The sequence below is a fragment of the Cnephaeus nilssonii genome (assembly GCF_951640355.1).
Source record: "Cnephaeus nilssonii genome assembly, chromosome: 12".
Lineage (NCBI taxonomy): Eukaryota > Metazoa > Chordata > Mammalia > Chiroptera > Vespertilionidae > Cnephaeus > Cnephaeus nilssonii.
Window position 1 is genome coordinate 19642753 of NC_137083.1, and position 20813 is coordinate 19663565.

The 20813-nt window shown below is 38.8% G+C and overlaps 1 protein-coding gene across 3 annotated transcripts in view; it reads left to right on the forward strand.

The window, feature by feature from the left end:
* ETV1 (ETS variant transcription factor 1) overlaps positions 1-20813 on the forward strand; it is an 84787-nt gene that overhangs the window by 33680 nt on the left and 30294 nt on the right. For all 3 annotated transcript variants that reach the window (XM_079786465.1, XM_079786466.1, XM_079786467.1), the window contains exons 6-8: positions 9908-10037; positions 12626-12814; positions 17418-17665. In XM_079786465.1, coding sequence (XP_079642591.1) covers positions 9908-10037; positions 12626-12814; positions 17418-17665 — 567 coding nt within the window. The remainder of the gene's footprint in view (positions 1-9907; positions 10038-12625; positions 12815-17417; positions 17666-20813) is intronic.

A 20813-nucleotide genomic window follows, 5' to 3' on the forward strand; every position in this document is an offset into this window, starting at 1 on the left:
TCGTTTCCAAAAAAATAGTGTCGTGCTGCTTTCCATCTACTGGACCAGTAGGGGTAGGAAGATCTGATTTGAAGCCAATGCAAAATGCAAAACTGATTAGATTTGGATTGTTCATACATTAGGCCTTTCTTTCCCAGTTCTTAACCTTTTCCAGATGGAAGAACCAGTTTCCTCCCAGAGCACTTTCTCCTAGCAATTAGACGGTGAAGATGAGGATCGTTTAGTACCACAAATGCTGACGCCTATGATAGGAGGATTGGGCTTTAAAATTGAGAGGAATGAATCAACACATTCTGTACTTGGTTTCGGTATTTTTCAATTAATGGTTTGTGTGATGCTTTTAAAATTAGGAAATAACTCTCTTTCATTCTGCTTTTTTGTTTTGTTGATATAACATTCCTGTCTGCCATCAGCTGGGAAGTAGGTGGTCCCTGGAACACCTTTTATTGCACCAAATGTTTTTAAATGTTAACCATATTGCATGTACACCTTTCTAATGTGCATTAGGTACCCTCCCTTCTTGAATACAGTAGCTTATACCCAATTTTGCTTTTTCATGATGATTAAAGCTCATTATTATAAATTTCAGCGACCACTGTTTGCTAAGATGCAGTAATGCCCTCAGCTGTTATTGAGAGGCATAGAGCTCAGCATGGCCTCAGAATGTTATGCCCTCTAAATTCTTATATCGGATCTTTCCATTTTTCTCTTTTCTGACATAAGTTGGCTGGTACTTAGATCCAGACATTACATTTTAGAGCTACAAGGAAAGATTGCTTAGTCTAATGCCTTCATTTTGTAGATTAGGGATGGAAGCCCAGAGAGGTTGCACTGCTTGCCCATGGTCACACAGCTGGTTAGGGCTGGGGTAGGAACTAGGTAAAGGTTAATATACTCCCAATCCAATGGTCATTCTACCAGACAACACTGTTTACCTACAGATTCTTCTTGTGTAATTTTCTTTTAAATTCCCACCCAAGGATATTTTTCTATTGATTTTTAGAGCAAGTGTAAGAGAGAGGGAAAGACAGGAATATTGATGTGAGAGAAATACATTGATTGGTTGCCTCCTGCACGAGCCCTGACCAGGGCCTGGGCCGGGGAGGAGTCTGCAACCAATGTATGTGCCCTTGACCAGTGTCGAACCCGGGACCTTTCAGTCCGCAGGCCGATGCTTTATCCACTGAGCCAAACAGGCTAGGGTAAATTTTTGCTCTTAATGTGTAGTTGACATAAAGATAAATTGGGAGCAAGATGAAATAAACACAGAATTGAACTAACAGTCTGATGGCCGGAAGTCCTGCTACTATCATAAGTCACGTTACTTCCTTGAGTCTCAGTTTACCTTTTGTGAAAGGACGTGGTTGGATGAATCATGGTAATGACTAACATTTACTGAGTTCTTACCATGTGCCAGGCACTCTTCTAAGTTCTGATGTGAATTACCTTATTTAATTCTCACACAAACCCCATGAGGAAGATCTGGGTGATAAGCCTCCTATTACATGGGAAAAACTAAATCACAGCAGTGACCTAGTTTACCAGAAGTCCTTTAGTTAACAAGTACCAAAGTCAAGATTCGGTAACCATGCTCTTGTCTACTTTCTTCTCTGGATGATCTACCTGCTCTCTTTAGCTGTAAAGCCTAAAGATTCTGGGTTTGAGTGGTAACCAAGAGCTAAATTTTTGAGCACTTACTACATACCACACAATAGTGCCTCATTTAATCCAATCAGGAGGCAGGAGCTATTATCAGCCTCAGTTTATAGATGAAACTGAAGCACAGAGAGAGGTTGAGTGGCTTGCCCAGTCTTAGAGCTGGTGAGTGGCAGTAGGAAGATTAGAAACCAGGCCAATTTAAGTGCCTGCCAGCTTTGCCACTATGTATGCCTTGTTTGTTGCCCAAGAACGAGTACTCGAGTATCTGAGCCACAGTGTAATGGGAGTTTGGTAACATTTATTTTTGCTGACTAGAGATTGTGTGTGTGTGTGTGTGTGTGTGTGTGTGTGTGTGTACATACCCCCTGCTGCAAACATGCATGTGCACATGTGGAAGCACACTCCTGATGATTTCTTAGCTGTGTTAGATGAGGGGTAGAAAACACTCATTCCAAGCCTATACATGAGAGAAGTGAATTTATTGCAGGCGATGATGAGGCACGAACTGGGCGTGGTGGTCCCTGGATCACCTTTTATTGCACAGGGTTCGATGGCAACAGGAAAACACAGACCCGGCCCAAAGGGGTAGCTGATCATGGACTGGGCTCAGCCCGCTGCTGCCTTGCGTTTTCAGTCTGGGAAATGGACTCAGTGCTGCTGCGTTTTTCTAGAGAAACCAGAAGTTTCGATTTTTAAAACCAGAAAAGTGTTTCAGAGCTGATTTTTAAATCATCATAACTCATTACAATTATTTGAACCAATAATTTCAAACCACACGGTGAACCAATCAGAGACATTGGCAAACTGTGGTTATCGCCACTATTTTTAAAGAGAAGAAAGGCCTAACCTCTGTCTGTGGTCCATTCTGTCCTATGAAGGGGGCATCGTGGGACTTTGCAGTGGAAAGTTGAATTATTCAGTGTACTTTGAAGAAATAACTGTCTTGTGGGGCTGTGACGTAATCAGAAGGCTTGACTCTGTGGACTGTAAGGAGTCCTGGCTTCTGATTTCAGTGTGTCCTCCGCACTGGCGTCCCGGCCCGTGGACATCTGATCCTGAATGGGGCTGAGCAGCCGGGTGGGCTCACCTTTGGGACTTTTTCAAGCTACACCCCGCTCTCCCCCCCACCCTTCATTCAGGCACGCCCCTGGCAAGGCTGTTCTGGAGTCCCCACATGGAGTGTGCAGCTGCTATTACTGATAGGAATTTGGCATTAGAAAAAAAAAATCGGTATCCTCTTCTGAGAAATGCATGATTTCTCCAACACTCAGTTTTGGTTTCCAAACTGCCCAGGAAGTTCCTTACAGATGCCGAGTGTTTACTTTCGGGAGCAAGGTACAGGGGTGGGTTGACTCCCTTCTTATAAAAGTAGCTTTTCCTTTCTATCTTTGTAGCCTTCAGACTTTCACTTTTGATTCCTTTAGTACAAAGGTTTCTGAGTACCTAACTCAGCCCCTAAAACTTGTTCATTTCTAATGCCCTCTTCAACACAAAAGGCAGAGGTTCACTACAAGGGGTGAGTCTCCCTTACGATTACTGCCTATTATGTGTTGCCAGCATAACATCAAAGGGCAACCGAGGCATGGTACTTACCCCAACTGATAACAGTCCTTTAAAAACATTATTATATTATAAACACCCTACCTGCATAATATTATTTAAGAAAAATAAATAAATATCCACTTGCGGTGCCAGGGTCTAAATTTGTCTGGGAAATATGATAGGCGGATGTATTTCCAGATGCTTCAAATAATGGGAAATCGTGAAAACTTGAATCAGGGTCTCTGGCCTTCCATGTGTTTCAGTTTGCATTTTGATAGCAGCTTAGAAATGTTATCGCTTGTTTTGTCACAGACATAATTCACATCTTTCTTCAGGCACTGTAAACAAGAGAAATGGTTTAATGGCCCCATAAAGGCACTCTGCTGATGGCTGAGATTAGGCCCTTTAGTAATGGATGTTGGGTGTGTGCATGTGTGAGTGGTGTGTGTGCAGTGGGGGTGGGGAGGCTCGGAGAGGTAAATGTACTGGAAAAGGACCTGCGAGAGGCCCTGGTAGATGCAGCAGCAGTGCCTGCTGCTTTTTTGTGTCTTGGAAGAGGATGTGACACTCTTGTCCTTGTTTGTAAACAAGCCTTCCCCTTTGCTTCTGGAACCTAACCGAGTAGTACTAATTGAGGCCATTTCTCTCCATTTATCACCTGAAATGGAAGTGTTATTAACTTAAAGTGAATGCCTTTCATCTAGAGAGTGTATTCCTAACAACATATATTTACATAGAAGGCTGCATGCATTTTTCATGCCATGCTTGTATCTGGTCTTAAATAATCTGATTTATGTATACCATTTACTTTTTTTTTAATCTTTTTACAGAGATTTTTTTTAAAAATTCACTGCTATAGCCAAGTGAAAAAATTTTTATAAGCACCTCAGTGTCCACAGAATGATTTGTTTTGACTTTCTTAGTTATAGTTTGTAGACAAGTGTAAAAAAGTCTCCACATTATACATAACCATGTTCTAAGTACATGCCTTGAAATTCCTCAAAGCACATACATTTGTAATGTTTTAGAGCCTCAATATTGTGTATGTTTCTCATCATCGTTTTTTTGTGTATATCGTCGTAAATTGGCTGGCTACACAAGTCCACACACTAGCTTTTGAGAGTCAGAGTAAAGAGTTAATAAAGCACAATTAAATGTCCTTTGTTAGTGAATGTAGCTGTACCCTGTCATTAGCAGATGTCACTGTACCATTCCTCCACTTCAGTGTTTTCTTCCTCCTTTTTCCTAGACTACAACCTACAAGGATCAGCAAAGTTTCTTCTACAAAGGGTCAGATAATAAGTATTTTAGACATTGCTGGTCACAGAGTTTCTGTCACATATACTCCATTGATACTCAAAGAGCCCCAAGACTATCCTTAAACAAATGGTTGGGCAGTGTTCCAATAAAACTTCATTTACCAAGAGAGGTGGGAAGCCGGATTTGGCCGGGTTTGCCAACCTCCGTTCTAGAACATTGTACAGTAGACTATTCTAAAACAGAATTTTTAAGCAGACCAGACATCTCAACATCAAAATCAGGAGACTGCCAGCAAGGTTCTGTATTTCTAGCTAGATTTGCTTTAAAAAACAAACAAGCAAAACCTACTGATTTGATTCAGAGACCTGGTTCTGTTTAGAGAAGCAATTAAAAATGTGGTATGTTTCTCATCCCTGGATAATTGTTTTATACTCACAGAAATTGCTACTCTATTTCAATTTTATGATGAGTTGAAAGCAGAGGGAAAGGTCAGCCCCAAGACAACTTATCATTGTATTTACATTCCCTGTCCCCATCTAGAAGGGGACCGTCACTGGTGACATTTAGGTACAGAGTCCAGGGGAAGCTGTAGATGCTGGAGAGCCACAAATTTCCGTCAGTGGAATCTGACTGGTGTGAATTTGTAAATGCCTTTGGTCACAGTGACAAATTGAAAGAAGGCAGAATGCCTAAAAGCAAGAACAAATGCTCTGAGAAGTTGTTTTCATTTAGATACAGGTGCCAAGGATATATTATTAAGGCCGTGTGTACAGAAATATGCATTGCATACATACAAACTAATCAAACGTAAAGAAGACTTGCCTCTCTGTTTATTAGAGAAAACCTCTTTTTTTATATAAAAAAAAAGCTAAGTAAAACTCTGAACTTCTGTGAACTCTTGATGGTAAGACTGTATCTTTACATCTTTTCTCTCTAGCTCCATATTCACTCCCCACCCCCTCTAGCACCTGGCATAGTATCTGGGCCATAGCAAATGCATGTATTAATGAAGAAAAGGATGGATAAAGAAACATCTGATTAATGTTATAGTGGTGTTCATGCGAGAAATAAATCATAAGGATGTTTATTTGAATTATATGGTAAGGGTTCAAGAATTGCAGCCAAAAGCTCAGAGCTCTTAATTCTTAACCTATTGTAAGTTCTAGGTCTTTGGTTTGACATGAAGCTTAGTTTCTTAATGCTTTCACGATATTTGCAAAATGGGGAGATGAAAATAAATATCCTTCTTGTTTTAAATGATGAGAATAAAATACAATAGGTAAAGATTATTGAAAATGTTATAATACTATGTAAATTTGAGATTTTTTTTTCTTTTTAAAGCTTCATAGCCACTGCTTCCTATCACCATTCCAAACTCAACCACAATTCATTAAGTCAACACCCATAGTTAGACGTATTATCTTTCTTAAATTTACAAGACATCATCATCTTCACTATAGACAGGTAAACCAAGCCGAGCCGGTGTGGCTTAGTGGTTGAGCATAGACCCAGGAACCAAGAGGTCATGGGTTTGATTCCAGGTTAGAGCACATTCCCAGGTTGCAGGTTCAATTCCCAGTAGGGGAGCATGTAGGAGGCAGCCAATAAATAATGTTTCTCTATCATCGATGTTTCTATCTCTCTGTCCCTCTCCCTTCTTCTCTCTCTAAAAAAAAAAAAAAAAAAAAAAAAAAATCAGTAAGAAATATAAACCAAAATTTGATTCATAGATTTCATCGTTTAGTCTTTGGGCTAAACATGAACCAGTCAGTGATAACAAACATGGTCTGTTTTCATTCTAATGGTACGAAAAAATGCTCTTGTGCCACCTTTGTTTAGGAAATTATTTTGCTCTGTGCAAATTTAAAAAGACATGATCTTCATCTGTCTTTTTAGGTGTTTACATGTGATTTAATACATGTCTACCCTCAGCCAAAGATGTGGTCCTATACCAGCATTGTTGTGCTTGGAGAGGACAGGGCGTGTCTCTGCTCCAGTGGGATGAGGACAGGATTGTGCCTCCGTTCCAAAATATCAGCGGAAATAAATGGGAGCAAGACGATGCCTCATAGCTCATAAATCTAAAACCAAAACAGTTACTGATTTAACAAATAGTTTGCGATGAATACCCTAACCCCAAGTAAACGTTTTGAATTAAGAAGTGGTTAAGTCTATTTTGGAAGTGCATTTTTAAAAGCTCTGGTATGTTGGAGCTCTTAGGTTTAACCATTAGAAGAACACAGTCATCACCAGTCAGCCTTAAGATGTGGTTTTAAAGGTCAAGCAGCCATCCAAGGGAAATGCAGGAGGCGGCTCTCCAGCGTTCTTTCTGCTTCTTTCTCGTCAAGATCTCCCCGGCCAGAGGAGTTGGGGGTCATTCCAGTTTGCTTGGAAACATGTTTGATGGGTGCCTGAGGAAGACTGCAGACTTCCTAGGTTAATGATCGGAACAGTCTGAAGTCAGGGACCCAGACATAATGGAACATCCTTTTGAGCCGTCCCTTCTTTGTACATGACATGAAGGAGTTAACTCGGTTGATGTGATGCACTTGAAGAAGGAAAGGTTCACTTTAATTAAGACTACCCACAATGCAGATGCCGGGAGCTCTGTGTTCCAGACCCAGCACGGACGGTACAGTAAGCGGAATGAAATGTCTAGCAGCCTCGGCAGCAGGCTGGAGCCGTGTTCAGCGCAAGTTAATTTAATTAGTGTTGATCATGACTCCAGATGATGGTGATTTGATAAGGAATAATTTAGTACTTAACAGCCTTTTACATGCACCAACTCCATGTGGGAAGGTAAAGCAAATTGCACAAAATGAATGTGCTGCTTTGCCTTGTGCCCGTGCCAGTGAGCTGGAAAACTGCCTGTTAGCAGACGCTCCGGCTCTCAGGCCCGTGATGAAATACCCAACACGGACTCAGCCCAGCCCTCTCTCGTGGGAGTCTCTATCCTACCCTTATTTGAGAAGAAATAAGTCACGTTTGCGACATAGAATCTCCAGGAGGCAGGAAAGTGAACATGAGGACAGTGAAGTAGTGCGTGGTCCTTGTGTAAAATGTTGAAGTTCTTTAGGGTGGCTTCTCTTTGTTTTCCTCACATGCAGCAATTAAAAAAAAAAAATCCTAGCCAACTCAAATTCATTGGATTACTTTTTTGGCTTCTGATTAGAAAAATAGAATCACAGTTCCAAGAGCCCATAATGATTAAGAGGCCCACACACGTTGAATGTGTTATCCAGAGGGTAGGGAAACCCTCACGTTCCGGAAGTAGAGGACCTGTGAGAATTCTTGAGTGTTGGCATCTAAGGAAAAGGAAGACATTGTTTTCGTTTTTGTTTAAGTCTTTTCAAGTACTGGACCCATTTCAATGCAGCTCACACTGGATCCAGGTGGTGCCAAGTACCACAGCGGATTTGAAATTAATCCACTTATGACAATCACCTAGAAATTTTGTCACATACGGAAGCCTGATATATATCCCAGCCTTGGAGAATCAGAACTTCTGGGAATGGTATATTCATTTGCGAGGGCTGCCATAACAAGCTTCCATAAACTGGGTGGCTTAACACACATGTATTGTTTCAGAGTTCCAGAGGCTAGAAGTCTGAGGTGAAGGTGTGGGCAGGGTTCTGGGTGCTGTGAGAGAGTCTATTCTGTACCTTTCTCCCAGCTTGTGGTGGTTTGCCGGCAATCTTTTGGCATTGGATCTGATCTCTGTCTTCATCTTCACATGGTGTTCTCCTGTGAGTGTCTGTACTCTATTTCCCCCTTTTTGTAAGGACATGAATCATATTGGATTAGATCCCACCCTGATGGCCTCACCTTCATTTATCTACCGAATAAGGGCCCAGGTGAAGTACTAGGGTTAGGACTTCAGTATATGAATTTTATAATATGGAGTCTGGAAATCTTTGTTTTGCGTTGTTTTCTTTTTTTTTAAAGTTACCTGGGTAATTAGATTGTTGGCCAGATTTGGGATTCTGAGTTTATGTATCAACTTGCCTCTGATAACACTTGAGGCGGAGGGTAGGGGGGAGGGGGATCCTTATATCCTTTCTTCTAAAGTCCATTCAGGAGGTGCCTGAAAGCATCTGAAAGCCCTAGAGCTCAAGACAGACAGTGGGATGATCACCACCAGGATGCTTCTAGTTTGATACTATTGGGCATTTTGATAGGAGGCTACTGTCAGGCTAGCAGCCACTCCTGATGGTGCCCCAAACTCATCATTCCTCCCCTTCCTCATCAGGAATTATTTCTCCTATGCAGTTGAAGCATATTCTCAGATGTCTGCTGAAACAGGAAGCCAGATGCATTGAAATAGCTTCATTTGTATAGCATTGCTTGATGCCCCTCACATTTTTAAGCTTTTTGTTGAGATATGCATTTATTGTAATTTTGCAGATGTATATTATCAAATAAGCACCATGCAGAGCAAGATCTAAAATATTTCCAGAACTCTAACAAGTTACTAGTGCCCTTTCCATTCTCATGTCTATTTTTCTTTATCTTTTTACCAATTTTCCATGTATACTAAAACTTTAGTTGTCTGACAGGATCTCTAATAGATCTTTAATATTTCATATAAAAGAATAAAAAATATGTAGTGTTAAGAATTGTTTTTAAAGCTATGATTTCCTTCAGATATACATGTCTTCTAGCCTTCATATTTTATGTGATCTTTGTATTTGTATAAAACATTAATGAATATAAGCATCACCATATGTTGTCATATGAAGAAGGAGAAAACATATGATAGAGAATAATTGTTTTATGGTGGATTACAAATGACAAATAACTGTCACATTTTTCATATTTCATCCTCAGAATTCTGGTAAGTAGATAGGCAGGTACTTTATCTCTATTTTACAAATGAGCATTGCCTTCAAAGATGTGGAGATTTTTGCCCAAATTATCACTGGTTTCCAGTGGACCTGCACCTAAATTTTCTTTCTCATATTTGCTATTCTATTAAACCATTACTATTGATGGATTTGAGATATTTTCCTCTCAATAATGCTTAAAATTATGTTTCAGTCTTCAGTTAATTCTTTTGTATTTTTTTATGTTCCAGTCTTCAGTTAATTCCTTTCTTTTTTTTTTTTTCTGTTTTAGTCCTTGGAAACCTTCCTGAAATGTTTTCAAAACATACTTTCTGAAAGTAGAGCTTTTTAAATTAATATCAGCTAAGCAAATTACAAGTGATTCCCTTAAAGTAAGGAGAGTTCAAGCATGAATTTTGTTAGACAATAAACAGAAAAGCAGGATACAGAGATTGTCCAGAATCTTCTTCGGTGAAATTAATGAAATGTGATTTTTCTTTTCTATGGCAGTTAATATGTAATGTTAGTGACATTTTAACGAAGAGAAGTAGAACAGGTTAATACACTTAATTCTTAACTGCATTTCATTTTTGTGGGTATTTTTGTTTTGTTTTGTTTTCTAGTGGCTTTTCATGGCCTACCACTGAAAATCAAGAAAGAGCCCCACAGTCCGTGTTCAGAACTCGGCTCTGCCTGCAGTCAAGAACACCCCTTTAAATTCAGCTATGGAGAAAAGTGCCTGTACAATGTCAGGTAAAGCAATCAGGTGTATATAGGATGGTGGTTCTTAGCAAAACCAAAAGTCCAGAATCTAATATAAAATCTCAAGTCAACTTTTATGAGTCATATCTTCAGCATATAATTAGGTAATGTGTTTAGAAGAACTCCAAAAAGCCATTTACCATCCAGTCACACACTTTTAGAATAATTTCAAAGCAATAATTTTCACTCACATTATTGGTTGCTTTTCCTACGCAGTGATGTATCCTGGGTGGGAAAAGAGGGTCTTACTTGGCCTAAGCAGCTATTGAAAGTTCTTATTAGAATGAATGCATTATGCACTTTAGATAGAGTTTGTAGAAAAAAAAAGGAAACATTTGGCATGTCTCAGCAGTACATTAGTTATCTGACAGGCTTTGCAGATGATCTATAAGATGTGTTTATGGACAATTGTAATAAAGTTAGAATTTTATAAGGCTTAGCAGAGGCTATTATCTATTAAAAAGCCAGTTGTTCCTTCTGATGATAATAAAGGGTGGAGCAATAAAAGTACATTGTTCATTTGTTAGAAAATTTGATAACATACATGTTCATTAAAAACCCTTCACAGTAAATTGCATTCTGCTACTTTTCATATTGGCCTCTAATTGCATAAGGAAGAAGTTGGCTCTGTGTATTGAGTATTATTACTCTCAATTATAGTGGAAACTTGGTTCTTAAAAGGAGTTGGGCTGGAGACTTAAAAAATGATTATAAATATTTGCAGTTTTATAAGTTAGGTGAATTCAAGTTCATAATACATTATGATCTAAATAGATCTTATATTTTCTTATATGTTTACTACTTATACTCTATACCAGGATATATAAGATTCAAGAAACTTAGATTTGTATAATCTCTCAGCAGCTGACCAATGCTTACATATTCTATTACTGTTCATTCTTGCACACTCAAACTTGTCTTTGATATCTGCTTTTCTAGGAGGGTTACCAGAGCCTGAAATTATGAGCTAGTTCAATTAAAACTACAAAGCTGTTATAAAAAAGATGTCCTGTGGACGCTAACTATTAAAGCATACTCGGTTTAGATAAAACAATATTGATCCGAGTTTCATTTTATAGTGTTTCTAGGGTTTCTGTTCTCTCAAGAGTGTTATGTATTCACAGAATAATTATCTAACATATTGAAGAATGTTTAATTAATGAGCCAAATAGATACAAAATTGTCATTGAATTTCAGCATTGATCAGAAGTGTGTATGAAATAACCACTGCTTTATATGGTATATCTAATATCCATAAATCAACAGTAGAGGAATTGCCTGAATATTTTGAGGTTCTTCCTGGGAACCAATAATTCCCAAAGGGATCTATGGATTAAATTCTGGTACTTCCTTCTACATACAAACTGTAAATATAACATTTCATGGGGGGGAAAAGTAATATCCTAGAACAAAGGATATATCATTTTTTCTTTTTACCTGGGAAAGAGTTAGGTGAACCATTTTATAGAAGTAGATTCTCATTTAGAAATAATTGGTAAAGAAAACAAGTAGAACTGAACATAATGAGTACCATTAGCTGTACTTAAAGGCAAGAACAGACTTAAACAGCATATACTACTTTACTCCTATAAACTATTCTTACATTCGGATGTCATTCTCTTGTATAGATGGAGCAACAGAACAAATTATTACATTAGTCAAAGCAAAAAGAAATGTTTTTGTTTTAAAATAAAAATATGTATTGATGAATTCTTTTTATGTTACAAGGAAATACAGTATTTTAACCTGGAAATATCTCCTTAATTTGGAAATATAAGTAAAATTTGTTTTTAGTAAAATATTTTTTAGATCACAAAAGTTAATTAGATCACATCCTTGAAAGGCATACATAGGAAAATCAACTGAAATTCATAAACAAGCTCACTCATTTTATTCCTTTGCAAATGTTTAGAAGTTATATTATGACAATAGGATGTTATCCTTAAGAACATCATTTTGTTCTTATACTCCAAGAAAGTTTAAATATATCAGAGAGATTTTAATTTGCTCCATTAATCTTTATTATCCCATATGAGGAAGTTAATAGCAAGCATCATTTATTTTATATAAAAAATGAAAATCAGGCCAAAGCATTGCCTTCTTAAAATTTTACCACAAATAAAGTCAAGCCAGGTATAATCTCCATCTTATTAAACTGATGTTCTTGTTCTGAAATCTAATGTAATATAGAAGAATTATAATATCAAGGTAATTTAATGAAGTAGAAAAGATCTATGAAACTTACTCCAGGAGACATATCAAGAATAGATGGAAATTATGCCACTGCTTTCATAGATAGTGCTTTTCCTCATACTAAGTTGTTTGCATATATGTTAAAAACATATACATTGTATATGTTTGCTGTTACTAATTTATCACTTATTCTGTTTTCTGTTAAAGTGTGTGCCAGTTTTGAAGATTACATGTTCTAGAATTACAAACACCAAAAGACATGAAATTCTAACTTCTTTATGACTTAAGCCTAAAATGTTTTGTTGTTTCCTTAGGTTAGAATTTTTTTTTTACATTTCTCCAAAGAAACAAATATCCTCTTTTTTTTTTCCTTATGCCTCGGGTAGTGCCTATGATCAGAAGCCACAAGTGGGAATGAGGCCCTCCAACCCCCCAACGCCATCCAGCACTCCAGTGTCCCCACTACATCATGCATCTCCAAACTCAACTCACACTCCAAAACCTGACCACGCCTTCCCAGCTCACCTCCCTCCATCACAGTCCATGCAAGACAGCAGATACCCCATGGATCACAGGTATGTTGCAAATACTGTTTTTGTCAAAAATTGTTTTTAGTATTCGTGGAAGAGCTGTTACCAATTCCTAAGACCTATAGTAGATTGAGGGTGAACATATTAATTTTGCGCATCTGGGCAAAATATTTTTAGGGAGAGCTTGCCCTCTCTCTCTATAGTTATAAATAATTGGTGAAGAAGGTCACTTATAAAGAATCCTTTTATAAACATTTAAATTTGTTGCTAAAATGGAAAATTAATCTATGTACTGACATTTGAACACCTCCCCTTTGCTTTGCCTGAATTAAATTGCTTCGCTCACACTTTAAATCAGATCATGGCATTCTTTTTATGAGCATATGTGTGTACTTGTTCTATAAAGTTAGGAGACTAATTTTAGTAGGTGGCTTATGGAATTAGGTTCTTTACCTTAGTTTGAATAGCGTAAATGTACACAGTTTTGCAGAGCAGAACTTATTTGATTAAAACCATTTTCCATACTTTCCATGTTGTGAATATTTAATGCTAGTAGACATACAACCCTGGACACTGAGAATATAAAGTTAAAGAGATAGAGGTCAAGTTATTCTTACTTAGAAAGGAGCAAAGCAAGGACCAGAACATGGAACTAGGAAGAATCCTGTGGTAGATTATTCCTGATTCCTAGAGATGAGTAAATTTACATTTGAATAAAATGTCAGGATACTTTTAGAGGTCTTAATACAGCTTAAAACACAGGTTGATTATGTACCTCATTTTTCCTTCCCCTTCTACCTTGTACTTGTATAGAACCAGTGATATGCTGGTAAATATTGAACAACAGGCTCTATGGGAGAAAACCCAAAAGACCTGATCTGTAGGCGTTTGATATAAATATTCCCCCATGGCTGACTGCAAGCTATCAATGTGACAACCTTGAATGTAGAATTGGAAAGAGAGGTGCAGTATCACTCCATTTTATAGTATTTCTACCATATAGATGCTGCAGTCATAACCTCAAGGACAAACTTAATAGTACCACTATTAATTAGGGAGTGATGAGGTTTGAATATTAATAGCCTCTGTTTGCAATGTAATTTTAAAAAATATATATAAATTTACATAATTTACTTCATAATGGCTGTCTTTAACAATTGACTTACAGAATTTCTGAAAACTTAATAATAAGCCAGGACAAACTGGCTCTGACACTATTAGGAAAAGAGCTCAGCCAAAGTCATCCTCTCTATCTGCAGATGTGCACCTCGCTGGAAAGAAGGGAATACTCAGCTCTGCTTTTTCCAGGTTATTTACACCAACTCAGTCTCACATTCAGTCCAACTCTGTTGGTGTGAAGGGCTAAGATGAAAGCATTCTTTCCAATGTGAAACTAAGCTGCCTCATGTCTACCTTTGTTTCCATCACGAAGTCCTCCCTTGCTTTAGTTACTAAATGCTCCCAGTGATCTTTGCCTTCTCACCCGATAGACTTGAGACCTCGTCAGCGCGCAATGGTATGTGCATCTGTGTAAACAGTTTCGTAAATACAGATGAAAGAAATCCCATCGCAGGGTGGGCCATTAAACAGATGCACATTGTGCAGGGCTAAGAGGGGAAAAGAGTGAACAAAAGAAGAAGCCAGTGTGTTTTGTCCACTTCTGATGACTTCCCAGAGTTCTAAATACCTGAGGCTCTCACTCTTCAGAGTGTCAGAATGCTGGGCTGTAGAGCTGGCTCTTGGTGCGGAAAAGCTATTTCTATGGAAGGTGGCTGGTGAACAAGCAGTGTGCCTGTTTTCAGGTGACCTAACTTGAAATGCTTTAGCCAAATCCATTTGAGTTTCTCTACTTGAAGTCAAATACCTGAGACTGAGAACAGCCGGTCCGGAACTACCAGAGGGAAGCTCAGGGTCTTTTCCCACTGCCCCCCATGGTGTTCTGAGGACAGCACCAGCTGGCCAATCCCAGGAAAATCTCTGGAGCCGTATGTTTCTAAGGAGGATTTCTTGGAGGGCTCGAGCCAACAAATGACAGTCCCTCAGTTATAAATGGCAACTTTTCTCTGGGAACAGATCCTTTCCCCAAATAGCCCCCTCCAGCCTGGGCACCGCGCCTCACTCGGGGCTGCCCCCTGCGTTCTCTCCATGGCTCATTGGGCTCCTCAGGTCAGCCCTTTGGCTCTCTTTTCCGAACCCGCTGCGAAGGAGCCTGGTCTCTCTTCTCACTCTTTCCCACCCGTTATAGACTGTGTTCCTTTACCCAAGAGGTTGTCACCATGCTGCCCTTACCTATTAACACTCTCCCAGAAGCTTCTTGAGTCACCTTCTCTTTATGGTAGGTCAGCTGCTCCTAAGAGTGACATGTCAACGTCAGAAACATTCGAACCTGTGAAGCATTTTTGTGAGTGTGAGCCAAACTGTCCACAATTGCCAGGAAGTGAAATCTCTGAGATAATGCTTGGAGAGTGGCAGTTTTACACCTTATTTTATACATTGCAATCAAAAGAGATGATGCAAGTGGGTTATGTGAAATCCACAGGTGACAGACTAGTTGTGGTGGGAGAAAGCAAAGCAGGGGTGGAGGTGGAGGAGACCTCTGGGATTGGATGAAAAGTCAAATGATAGACAGTACATCTTTTACATAGATGGGAATAGGATAGTTAGGTCAACAATGAACATGATAAAAACAAAGATAATTTATGGTCTCTGCCCTGGTGTATTGGTTGTGCCCTGTGAGGTCTGAAAAAGGGGAGTTACCCTGACATTCCCAAGGCATGTTATCATAGATGCAAAAGACAATAGACAGGCTTAGTTAAGGTAAAGATTGACCTTTGTCAAGGAAGATACCGACTTATGACATGACTACCCACCATAACTGCTTTCAGTTAAAAAAGTTTTAATTTCAGGCCACCCTTTGTGGTTCCTTTAGGTCTCTGAGTTTGCAAGACCTCCATGCAGACCTTCCTTGAACTAGTCAGTTAGCATGTGGCCCTTTTTCAGGCACAGGCACCACTAACTTGTAGCTCCCTATGAAGCATGTGTCTGATAGGAGACGTGGTCCTCAGAATGTACTGGAATCAGGTTCATTCCTAAAAATAAATGGCTTGATTCCTCACAAAGCTTTTAGTACACGTGTTATTAACTTCCTTTCGAGGCTTCCAGGGTGAGCTGGGTTCTTATTTTAACTTCAAGTTACAATTTTCTGATTTACTCCTTGACAGTTCTTAATGATAATTTCTGTGTTTTTTTTTGTTTTGTTTTTTTTTTACTAATGAAATAAGCAAGGGAAGGGAAACGAGTGCACTGCCATTCAGTCTTACTGTTTTTGCAATATCGGAGTTTCTGAGTTTATTTTCTGCAGGTGTAGGTGGGATTCTGGTACTTAACCAGGGTAGCTGAGGAGACGAGAGTTAAATCACAGGGTTCAGGCTTCTTGGAAATGATAAAGCAACTGCTTTGCAATTCTTCAGCTTTTACCTTATTTTCACTTAACGTTACCAAAATTAAATGTTCACTTTCCAAACTAAAGTCTCTAAAATGCTTTTAGTGGAGTGAGGGGGGAAGAAGGGAGTTATTTAATAGGCTTCTATTTGCTCATAGTAATGTGGGGTAGGTTATTTTTAAGCACTCCTGGGCATTTTTAGAGCACTTTTAAATCTTTAATTAATCCACATCTTTGTGGTGGGTCAATGATATTATGGATGAGAAACACGGAACCGACCGAGCACAAGACTAGCCAATCGTTACAGAGTTTACCAAGCAGATAGGAGCAGAGACTCACTCTCGGCCTCCTGCTAAGATCTCCAAACTTCTTCAGGGCCTAACAGCACAGCCAGTCCTAAATCTATGCAATGCACCACACTATTTTCATCTTTGGAGCTCTGCTGTATATTGTATGCTTATTTTGATCAACTTGAGATTTCATTAGAAGCTATTAGAAGCCAATGTGTTGTGTTACTGTTTGGTAGTAAAGGGATGGTCTTTTAAAAATAAGCTTGGTTTAGTATCACATGATCTAGTTTTATTTATCAGTAGAATATAGCGTTCTTTAGGACATTGTTGAAGATTTAAGAGTCTTGCCCACTTGAGAAGATAGTCATTCCTCTCTTGCTTCCTCAGTAACTGATGGAGGAGGAAGGAAAACCAGTAGGTAGCTTTTTATTTGGTTGCTTTTGTTTGTTTGTGGATTAGTTAGGTAACAGAATTAAAAGGTAAAGGATATAGTTTGAGATCAAATTCTTTCAAATTTTCCCATTCTTTCCCCAGTATATAATTATTTGAGGCCCTCTTAATATGAAAATTTGTTAAATGATCCAATTGATTTAGGATTGGGTGTTTTTACTCTAAGGGTATGTATTTTCTCAAAGTAATGAACTGTTCTCCTAGGCTTACTCAAAGCACACCTTTAACGTATAGTATTGGACCAAAATGATGCTGCTAGTGACTAATTAGAAGGGGAGCACCTGTCCTATTAAGATTAAAAAGCACAGTGCTACTGACCCAGGAAAGCGAAATGAAGTAATTATTAAACATTTATGCCTTAGATCAGTTGGTATCATGTTCATTATACAGTTAAAAAATTGTGCCAGTATTTTAAAGAGCATTCCTTGTTATTGTTTTATTTGAAACATGCTCTCTTATTTCCCAGGTTTCGCCGCCAGCTTTCTGAACCCTGTAATTCCTTTCCTCCTTTGCCAACAATGCCAAGGGAAGGACGTCCTATGTACCAACGGCAGATGTCTGAGCCCAACATCCCCTTCCCACCTCAAGGCTTTAAGCAGGAGTACCACGACCCAGTGTATGAACACAACACCATGGTTGGAGGCGCGCCCAGCCAAAGCTTCCCCCCACCTCTGATGATTAAACAGGAACCCAGAGATTTTGCATATGATTCAGGTAGGCCCATGTTTTAAGTTACATTTAAGACATATTTTCACTGGCTTGCTCCTTTGAGTAGTGTTGGCATCAGACTGGATGGCTCCTGACTATTTTTTTGTGTGTGTGGGATCTTTCTGATTTTACCACTTCTTTGAATCTTTATATGTGAAGGATAGGGCTATCAAACCATTTTGTCATGAACTGATGGTTGAAATAGTGTCTAGATATGAAACCTGTACAAAGAAGAGTACAATTTGTAAAATTAGACACACTCTCAGCCCAAGAGAGTAAGTAGCCTTGTAATTCTTTTCTGGATTCAGTGTGTGTGTTTTTTCTATTTGCTACTAAAGGACTATCTAATTAACAGTGTTTACAAAGAGTAATGTTCCGCACTGGGTCACTATTGCTTATAGCTATTTGTTTGTTTTTTTTTCCTTGTGGCAAGATTCCAAGGGTCCAGAATGAAAGATTCTTACATGCTAGGAGAAGAATACAGAAATACAGATTTTTTGTTTATTCATAGAGCTTAGCTTTAGTCTTCCTGAAGCAGAAAGGCCCTCCCAAGTAGTATGTCAAGATGGAGAAGGGGTTTTTCCTAAAAATAAGGAGTTTTTAAATCTTTTGCAGATGTTACCACTAAATTTGACCTTGAGACTTTAGAAGAATTTCTTAACTCATTTGTGTGTAGTTTCTCCTCAAAATCAGGACATCTGCTTTTCAGACATCTCAGGAACTTTTTTAAAAAAAGTATAAAATAAAGGCTAATGCTTATAATGAAGGGCACCCTGAATTTGCAAGATATTATAACATTGAAACTGTGGTCATTAGATGGTTGTGGACTTGGAAATGTTTGGAAACAAAATAACTTCCTTTTGTTAGGATGCTAAATTATGGAAGGAACTATTGCTTCTCTAGGAATAATTGCTGAGTTTTCCTATCAGTTCTATTCAAGGAAAGAACATTGTGTCTGAGTCTTGAGTTTCCAACTTGCATAAAACCACTTGCTTTGTTATAAACCACCTTAAAAGCTTGGCAAGAGGGAGCCCTATAACTGAGAATCTCTCCCTGGCCTCTGGCCACCCTTCCTCATTGGGCAAGAAATTCAAAAGAAACTTAAAACGAGGAACTGCCCACTCAGAGGCCCTGCCTCCATTTCTAGGCGGTGCACCAGCTACCCAAGACCCATGAATTCTCTGCCCATCCAGCCCTCCCAGGACTCGTTTTCTGAAGGCAGAGCACACTGCTCCTGTGTGTACCCCTAAGTCTCAGGAGGTGGCCAAAAGGCAGCTGTTTGTAGGAGGATGAAGATGGAGCTTGGGTTAGCCCTTATGCTTACATGTGAGGCCCCATGGTGTTTGTTGCAATGTGGGGTTGAGGAATAGGAAGAGAAGCAAGAGTTGGGGGTCTGAAGACTGGAAGCTAGCTCCAAATCATCCTATTCTAGGGCTAATCTTAGAAATTTCGCCAAGTTTCCGGTTTAACCTAGCTTTTCAGGTTGTAATGGTGGTATATTTTCAAGGAATGAGAGTAGATAAGTACGCTTAATTACTTATCAGTTTATTTGGTTCAGTTATAAATTTAAAAATTTAAACATATGGTGGGAAGGCTTTTTTTTTTGAATTCTTGCCCAGACCCTATAATTTGGAGACTATCCTGAAATATACCATAATGTGTTCAGTTTAGAACCTTTCTTATTTGTCCATGCTTTAAGTCCATAATTAGGAACTCTGCGATACAATGGACTTTATTACAGATAGGATTCATTTTTCTCTGTAAATTTCAAATCCTGTTAACTGATGTTATCTTTATTCCAAATGACATTTTAATTTGCTGCATAGTGTTTGAATTCACCATGGTTTCAAGAAAATTTACGTGGAAATCATATAAAATAGCTCAAATAATTGGTTCAAAAGCACTTGTAGAGCATAACATTGAAAAAGTTTCTTTGTGTGTTATAGAAATGTGTTGGTTTGTTGTTGTTGTTTGTTTGTTTTTGTATAAACCCAGCAAGGTTAACACTGAAACAATTTTCTTGATTTTGTGGAGATTATACTAGTATATAGTATATGTAACATGGTGTTGAGAAGATGTGAACCAAACAATGAAGCAATTTAAATAATCCAAGGAGGGCAAAAATAGGAGCTGGTGCTATAAGATTTAATTGCATTACTTATGGGCCATACATAATATGAGCTTCAGAGTTAGTCACTGACTCTCACAGCACAGATTTAGTCACATGTAATCTAAAAAGCATAGTCCATGCCTTAGCTCAGATTGTTATACTAAATAAAATGCCATCAGTTGGGAAGCTTAAACAACAGACATCTATTTCTCACAGTTCTGCAGGCTGGGAAGTGCAAGATCAAGGTGCCAGCAGGTTTGGTTCCTGGTGAGGGCCCTCTTCCTGGCTTGCAGATGGCCGCTTTCTCACTGTGTCCTCACATGGCGAAGAGAGACAGTGAGGGAGCTCTGGTCTCTCTTCCTCTTCTTGTAAGGACACCAGTCCCACCATGGGCACCTTCCCTGAAGAGCCACTGTAACTAATCACCTTCCAATGGCCACACCTCAAAATACTACCCATGGGGCAATATGTCTTCAACAGTGGATTTGGGAGGACATAATGATTCAGTCCATAACAGTATCCAATTTTAAAGATACCTAGGGTATCTCTTTTTTTTTATTTATATTTCATTGATTTTCTACAGAGAGGAAGAGAGAGGGATAGAGAGTTAGAAACATCGATCAGCTGCCTCTTGCACACCCCCTACTGGGGATGTGCCCGCAACCAAGGCACATGCCCTTGACCGGAATCGAACCTGGGACCCTTGAGTCCGCAGGCCAACGCTCTGTCCACTGAGCCAAACCGGTTTCGGCCCTAGGGTATCTCTTGTAAGTAGACCATATACCTTGTAAATTACAGGTACAATATTTGCTTAATATTTGAGAAGCAGTCAATTTATGTTACTTTCTCCCCTCGAAATTACATTTCAAATTGCTAAACTACAATACCTTTGAATTCTAATTTCAACATTGCCAATAGGATACAGTTGTGTTTTGCTTGAAGTATTGACTAGCAAGGTTTTATCTTCTGGATATGCTCTAAAAAGAACTGTAGCAGCAGTGTAACCGGAGCTTATGAAAAATTAATCAGTGGGTATCAAAGTAT